Here is a 7,929-nt window from a genome sequence, read left to right as displayed (position 1 = left end):
AAAGAGTAGCTGTCATCTAGCCTCTGAGTTCCCTAACTCTACTTCTGTATATGAATTGCTTTAAAATCCACCTAAATTCAGATTGTTCACCAATGCAACTAGGAAACAGAAGGTGCTAATTACAAAGTACATGATACCTCACTGTTCTACCGGTTGTGAAGAACCTAATTTCTACATATAAACTAGACTGATGAGAGAAGAATTTAAGTGTGACTACTAGCAGCATATTCATTTAAACAGATGATGCACAGTTGTTTTACAGGAACATTACCAATGTTACATGCTGATAGAACAAATTTCCATTCATATGTTGTCTAAATGTCAAAGGTTAAATTACTGGATTTTCCTTTATTTTTTACCTCAGAAGTATTTGTTGAGTTCCTACTATGTGCCAGGTTCTTGATTGAGGTAACTAATGAGAACCTTATAATATTTTTCTATTCTAGGTTTTGGTTGAAGCTTTGAATTAGCCATTCTTTAATACTTAACTTGACTTCCTGTAGTTCTTATTAGATTAATCTTCTGAGGATAAGCAGAGAATGACTGTAGGCCCTAGGTTTTACTTTTAAAGAGGCAGGTGACAGGAAGCAGAAACCAGTGGCTTGAATGAGATTTAGACTTCTTGTGGTTTTTAATTTTTTATATGACATTTCTGTTAGCATGGCCACTTGATTACTGTAAGGAACTATGTTTCCTGATTTTGTAATAATAGCATCGGTTCTTTTGCAATCTGGACTTTGAATAATTCATTTCACAAAAACATTGAATAGCCAGTTCCTGTTCTCTCTCACCTAGAATTTTTCCAGAGGATTTCACATGGCAAGGTAACAGAAGAAAAGCCATTTGGGTTACTCTTCTGTTACATTTGTTTTCCTCCCCCTTGGATCCCTACATGTAAACTCTTACCTTCCCTTCCTGCTAACTGACCAGCAGCACCCTGTAATACTGTCATCCCTTTGTCCAAAAGAAAGATGTAGTTGTATTCAAAGACCAATAAAATGTTATATCCTCCCTATTCCTACCTATAAAAATATCTCTGTTTTTTAATTAAGTTAGATTTTGTGTAATAATTTATTGAGAGAAAAGTAATAGAAAAATTTCAAGAACAGTACTAAAATTTTGATCCACTTTAATATAATTTTCCCCTTTTAATTATGCTTTAAAAATAGATATAAGAGAAAATATAAAATAAAAAATGTAAAAAATAACATTAAACTTACAGTCCATTTGTTGTAAACTTACATGAAATAATCTGGATTTATATTTATTTTCTAGTAAAATAAAATGTATAATCCATACAAATTGAGTTAAAAAAATGACAGTTGAATTTTTTTGCCCTTTCAAATGTAGAGCCATTATATAATTGTAAGAGCCATTTATTACTATAGAATTCAAAGTAAATTGCTATAAAATTTATTTTTAATTAAAATTTTTATTACATTGATGTTCCTTTACTAAATTTTTAAAGCATGTAAGACCCACTTAACAAAGTAGTAATCAAATGCATGCTTAAATAAAAGGTTATAATTTTCCCAGAAATAAGGAAGATTTAACCAGATGTTAAAATTATGTAAGAACATAAGAGAAAATATTGCCATTATTGTAATAATGGACCATTTTAGTAATTTCAAATTATTTAGTTACATTTTCTCAGTTCTAGTTTGGCACGGTAAAGCCTTATTTGAAAAAAAAAAAAAAAACAGTACAGGAAGAATATGTGCAGGTAACATTACTGCTATTACAGATCCAGCTGCAAGTCAGTGCATGCTTCAGAGGTATGAATAAATGTGGACTCTTTAATTTAGATGGTCTGACCTCTCTAGAAATATATATGTGTATGTACATATGTATGTGTATATATATATACACACACACATACATATGTATATATGTGTGTATGTATGTATGTGTATATATACATATATATTGTAATATATAAAAAACGCTAAGTCTTTCTCTCCCCTTTTTTAGCCTTAGATTGTAAGCAAAAGAAATCAAGGTCAAGATCTGGAAGCAAGAAGAAAATGCTAACATTACCTCATGGTGCTGACGAGGTTTACATTCTCCGATGCAGGTACATGCCTAACTGTCAGATCTGCTTAGTTTCTTCAGATTTTGCGTTGAGACGTATTAGACGAATTTTTAATTTGTGACAGAATGTGTATTCCCAAGTAAATTGTAAATGAATTTTTGGAGACAAGCTCAAAATCTTACTCAATTCATAATATGCTGTACTTCAGTAACTAATGGATGAACTTTTTTGTATTAGCTAATAGCCTCTATGATACTGTGAATTATAAAAGCTTTTTTGTATTTTATTTGCTTTGTTTGGTTTAATTTGATTGGTTTTATTTTCTTTTTAATTGTCTTGAGTTTCTGCTTACTGAGAACACATTTTCTCTCCTCTCCAAGTATTCCTAAGTATAGCTATACAAATCATTCACACCTTTATGCAGTTTAAAAAATTCTGAATTGGGGAAGGGTCTTTTGAAAAGCAGGGTACATTTTGGAAATATAGTTGTCCTAAATGTATTAAAATGCGTAGGTGTTAAGACCTGTTTTTAAATTTTAACCTAATAATAATGCCCCATTTCTACAAATATTACTGGTGTTATTATAGCTGTTAAACATATGAATTGGCATTTTGATGTTGCGTTTAATCATTTCAACTTTATGTGTATTTAGAAACTGTCAAGCACTATCTCCTATATATGGTAAAGTTTACTTTGTTTATGGATTTTATGGGAATTGGTTTTAAATAAAGGGAATCGGTCATATTAAGAGAACTATCATCAACTTCTTCTGTAGGTTTTGTGGCCTAGTCTTTCGTGGACCACTGTCTGTTCAGGAAGACTGGATTAAGCACTTACAACGACACATTGTAAACGCTAACCTTCCACGGACTGGAGCTGGCATGGTGGAAGTCACGTCACTATTTAAAAAGCCTGCCTCCATTACAGAAACTTCATTTTCTCTACTAATGGCAGAAGCAGCTTCATAGAACAAGGAAATCTTTTAAATAGCAAATTTGAATTGGATGTAAATTTGAAATTCTTTGTCTTTTTTTAAAGCCACATTAAATTATCCATTTATAAATACTAAAGCAGGAAAAAGGGGAAAAGTGAATTACAGTAACAACAGAGCAAATTAAGTACTTCAAACAGTAAGTAGTCTATATATTTTATATAGGATGGAAAATGTGTTTTTAAGGTTTACTGGGTTTTGTCAGTTAACTATTCACTCAATAAGAGATCAGTACATGTAAGCAGTCATTAATAAACTGTTGCACATGGATACTTAAAGACAGACTTATTGGAAAATTATGTTTTCTGCAGTGTTACCAGAATCAAGGTTCTGTTTATTCCCCACAAGACTTGCATTGAAAAATAAGACATTATATTTTGTTCGTATGTATTTAGTGTTTTGTATAATACCAGGAACCGCTAACTAAATTTACTCAACTTAGGGCATTAAATATCATGTACTTCATAGATTGAGACTGTTCACTCAAATAGGGCAGAGTACTATTCTATCTAGATGTGTAAGTGTTTTTTTAAAATCACATGGAACGGTTTTTTTTATACTAAAAAGTGGAGGGAGATTTGTTTAAACAAGTATTTCTAAAAGAAATATGTACATAGTCCTGGAAATTATTTGTGGTAAGGAAATATTCTTTACTCCAGTTGCATTTCTCAGACAATAAAGTGGTGCATCCATGCTACCTCCTACTTTGTCAACAAAGATGCTATTTACCCTTTACATTTTTGTATCATAGTAGATTTTAAAAATCTAATGTTCTTTATTGCAAGACATTCTTTTGTTAACAGATTTGTTTCTTTTTAATGTTTTACCTAAAATTTGACATGCTTACAGGACAGGTTTGCCTCTTACTTTATTTAACATTGTAGAAATGTAATTAATAAACAATGCTCACTACACAATTTAGAATAGGCTTTCTCATTTATATTCTCTTCCAAAATTGATCAGTTAGCAAAACTTAATACACCAATTGAAATATTTCTACATATGATGAGAATGTTTACAATTTAAATTTTAGAACTTGTTTTGGATGTGATTATATGTACGAAAATCGTGTAACACTATGCTTATGCTAAGAACCGACATAACAGAATTACTGAAATAAATGTGCTGTGAGGAATGGAAAATATGGTGCAGATGTCTTGGTCATGATAAATTGTGATTCTTCCTTTAAGCTTTCCAAAAACAAATTAGTTATTTTAATCTGAAATCAGGTTCCTTTACAAATAACAGTTTTTGTATGCAAGCACCATTTCATTTTATTTCATGTAGTATGGCTAATACTATAGTTGAAACAAGGATATGCATTGATACTTTTCTTCGTATGTAAATAAAGTTAAAACATTAAAATAAGGAGTATTTTGGTAGAGTATATACATACCTCACTGCCAGTGAAATTGCTTTCCTTTGGTATATCTCCTTACCAGAAAAATCTCTAAATAAAAAAAGACTTAAAGAAAATTATAATGCGTATAGTGTGAAACATTTCTTATTTTTGTCATTGGTGGACATTGTCCACTTGAGGTTGTGTTTCATTTGATTTAAATTGTTTATACTTAGCCGGTTACTTTATTCACATACCTTATATATGTATGAAATTAGGAAGTTGGACTACTAGACGGATCATTCACGGGTCTCCTGATCCCTGAGGTATTAGATAAGGGAAAAGTACTTGTAAGTTTTTTTCATTTCTTGAAATGCTTAATATAAACTGTATTTTTGTAAATAAGGATAAGACTAAAACATCAAATTACTTTTGACTAAAAAACATACTAAATCTATATACCAGTTTTCTCTTATTGAGCAAGTTTTTATAGTTATATATGAATTTTTTTTTAATTGGAAGATATGCTACATAGCAAGTAGAGTTAAAAAGTTAAAAAAAAATGGTGGGAAGACTAGCAGTCACTAGAACCCCTTTCAGCTCTGATTTTTATACTGCTCTGATTTTATCTTTTCAAGCCAATTATCAAGAGAGAGGAATACAAGTAATATATGTAGTTTGACCACAAATTTCATAAACAAACCTAGATTAAATTTTTTATGTTAAACTTTTATGTTAAACAATCATTTCCCTTTCTAGATGTAAAAAGAATTAAAATTTAAATTAAAAGTAAACTAGAGGGGTTGTTGAAAAGTAAATTAAAGAAAGAACATTATTCATAGTAAAGATAGTTGGGTTATAAAATTTAAAAAATTCTTTAGGAAACAACGTTTATTTTTTATTGAGCAACTGGAAAGTTAATGATTTATTTTTATTTGGCTTCCACTAGAAGAAGAAAATAAAATAGTGCCTCAAGTAACATGATAGGCATTTATGTCAAAATATGGCCTGATTCAGTTTTAGTATTGCTTATTTTCTTTTAATTCCTTTATCATTGCCTAAGATATTTTAGCTTCTTTAGTATTAAAGCTTTTTCTTTTTTTAAAAAAGTCTGGTTAAAAGTGTGGATTAATTTAATAGCATCAAGACAAAAAAGTTAACTTCTCCAAAACTAATATTTTTCACTATGCTTCTTTAGAATATGTTAGAATCATGGCATAGATAATATATCTATTAACATACCTATTTTAGATTTCACGTATTAAATGTGGGTTAAGGAGTTGATAGTTTTTCAGTAGTAATTTAATAGATAAACTTTTCTTAAGGACATACATATAACCTCTAAGGTTTTAACCTGTTAGTCCAAAAAATAGCTTTGATATTTTTTCCTCACAAGAAAGTATTAAGTTCATTTTGGAAATATTAGGAAAATGAAAAAGTAAAAAATGAGGAAAAATACCTTTGGTATCATCACTCACAGATATTTACTTTTAACAGCAGCTTATTACATTTCTCATCTTATTGTTTCAATATAATTGTGATTTTAATGTATTATAATATATCTTCTTTTCCCAAAAGTTAATTTTAAATTTGAGCGCCACATTGTATAGACTAACCTTTGCTAGATCTGGAGCATTTTCGAACACCAACAACGAACTCTCTGATTCTCAAGACACCAACTGCATGACCGACAATTCAGTTCTGTCACTGCTCACATTTCAGATGCCAGAAGCAAGTATCAGCTCACCTGTACTTCTGATCAACCAGCTATAAACTGGGGGTTTCCACAAACCCTGCTTCAGGTTCAATAATTTGCTAGAGCTGCTCAAAGAACTCAGGAAAATACTTGCTTTCCAGTTCATTATAAAGGCTGTAACTCAGTAATAATCAAATGAAAGAGATGCATGGGGCAGGGGAAGAAGGTGGCGTGGATCTTCCATGGGTGTGTCACCCTTCCAGCATCTCGATGTGTTCAGCAACCTGGAAGTTCTCTGAACCCCATCGATTAGGAGGTAATTATGAAGGTTTCCTTATGAAGACGCAATTGAATAAATCATTAGCCATTGATAATTAACTCAGTCTCTCTTCCAAAATGAATTATGAGCTGTACCATACCATTTATTAACAGAATTGAACCACTGCCTTTGTCATGTATCAAATTCTCATGTAACCTGGATCAGCATCTGTAATATGTTCTGTTCAACTGTTCTTTTTGTCTTTTTAAAATCCAGTAGCATATTTATTTGATTACCGGTTTTTAAAATATATATGTACTGTGTTATGTTAACTGATAGAGCAAGGTCCCTGTTTCTCTTTAGAACAGCAGTCCCCAACTTTTTTAGCTCCGGGAACCGATGCTCCTATGAAAATCTAATGATCTGAGGTGGGGCTGAGGCGGTGATGCTAGCACTGGGGAGCGGCTGCAAATACAGATGAAGCTGCGTTCACTTGCCCACTGCTCACCTCCTGCTGCGCGGCCTGGTTCCTGGGAGTTGGGGACCCCTGCTTTAGAACACACTTATCTCCTTTACTGTGCTCCCACATTGAGATTGTCACAGTGATTTTACTACCTTTCTCTTCTGTTTCAAAAGTCTGAGTCCTTTTCACAGTCCTGAGAAGTCTTTCCTCATCCATTTACATTCAGTTTAAAAGGGCTAACCAGTGTTTACATTTCTCTTATTCTATCTTGATGTCTTTTTCCTAGTTAATTTTTTACTTTCGCTCTGAAGGTAAATAATAAATTGTGTAAAGGATCATTGGAGGCAGTCTTTTTCTCTTAGGGTATATAGATGATGTTTACTTTCAGGGTGCATAGACTGGCTATTGTATTGCCAGTCTGACTATTTTCCTTTTAAGTAACTTGTTCTTTCTGCTTGGATGTGTATAAGATTTTCTGTTTATCCTTAGAGTTCAGGAACGTTACTAGGCATACCTAAATGTGTGCTTTTCTTATCATTGCAGCCTGGGACCTAGCAAACTCCCATCTTTTTCTAATTCAAGTATAATTTCCTACTGTTATCTATTGAGTAGTTTTATTTTCTCCATTTGTTCCTTTTTCTCCTTCCTTTCTCAGCCCTTCAGTACATATCTCTTTAGTATTCTGTGTGAAGACTCCCATTATCTGCATATGTTTATTTGATCTAGTCCTCAAATCTTTTTTCTTATGATTGACATTTATGTATGTTTGCTTGTACTTTGAGATCTTTCTTACACGTAACAATGACCAATCTACTCTTAAAATTAATCATTTAAAATTTTAAAATATGATGTTACTAAGCTTTCAGAATTGTGTGTGTGTGTACATGTCTATATGCACTACAATTGACTCTCCTTAAATACTGTTATATTTATTCATGTTTTTAACTTTCTTCTTTAGCATTCTGTTTTTCTGAAATTTTTTTGTGTTCTGATTAGTCTGCTGATTTTCCTCTCTGGTCGCTGGGCTACCTTAAATGGGTTATTTTCTTTTTCAGATTATTGGGTTCAGATCTGTTTGTTAGGATATCCCGCATGTTAATAGTCCTCCAAGCTAGTAAAAAGTGAAGTAGCAGTCTCTGGTGAGGTAC

The 7,929-nt window shown here is 31.8% G+C and overlaps 1 protein-coding gene across 8 annotated transcripts in view; it reads left to right on the top strand.

Annotated features, from left to right (window-relative positions):
- Positions 1-4,503, top strand: part of ZNF644 (zinc finger protein 644) — a 96,216-nt gene extending 91,713 nt beyond the window's left edge. For all 8 annotated transcript variants that reach the window (XM_006919397.3, XM_025051905.1, XM_015595166.2 and 5 more), the window contains 2 exons: positions 1,972-2,074; positions 2,809-4,503. In XM_006919397.3, coding sequence (XP_006919459.1) covers positions 1,972-2,074; positions 2,809-3,001 — 296 coding nt within the window. In that variant the 3' untranslated portion in view covers positions 3,002-4,503. The remainder of the gene's footprint in view (positions 1-1,971; positions 2,075-2,808) is intronic.
- The last annotated feature ends 3,426 nt before the right edge of the window (positions 4,504-7,929 follow it).

Source organism: Pteropus alecto, unplaced genomic scaffold (assembly GCF_000325575.1).
Source record: "Pteropus alecto unplaced genomic scaffold, ASM32557v1 scaffold25, whole genome shotgun sequence".
NCBI lineage: Eukaryota > Metazoa > Chordata > Mammalia > Chiroptera > Pteropodidae > Pteropus > Pteropus alecto.
This window is presented reverse-complemented; position numbering and strand designations above follow the sequence as displayed.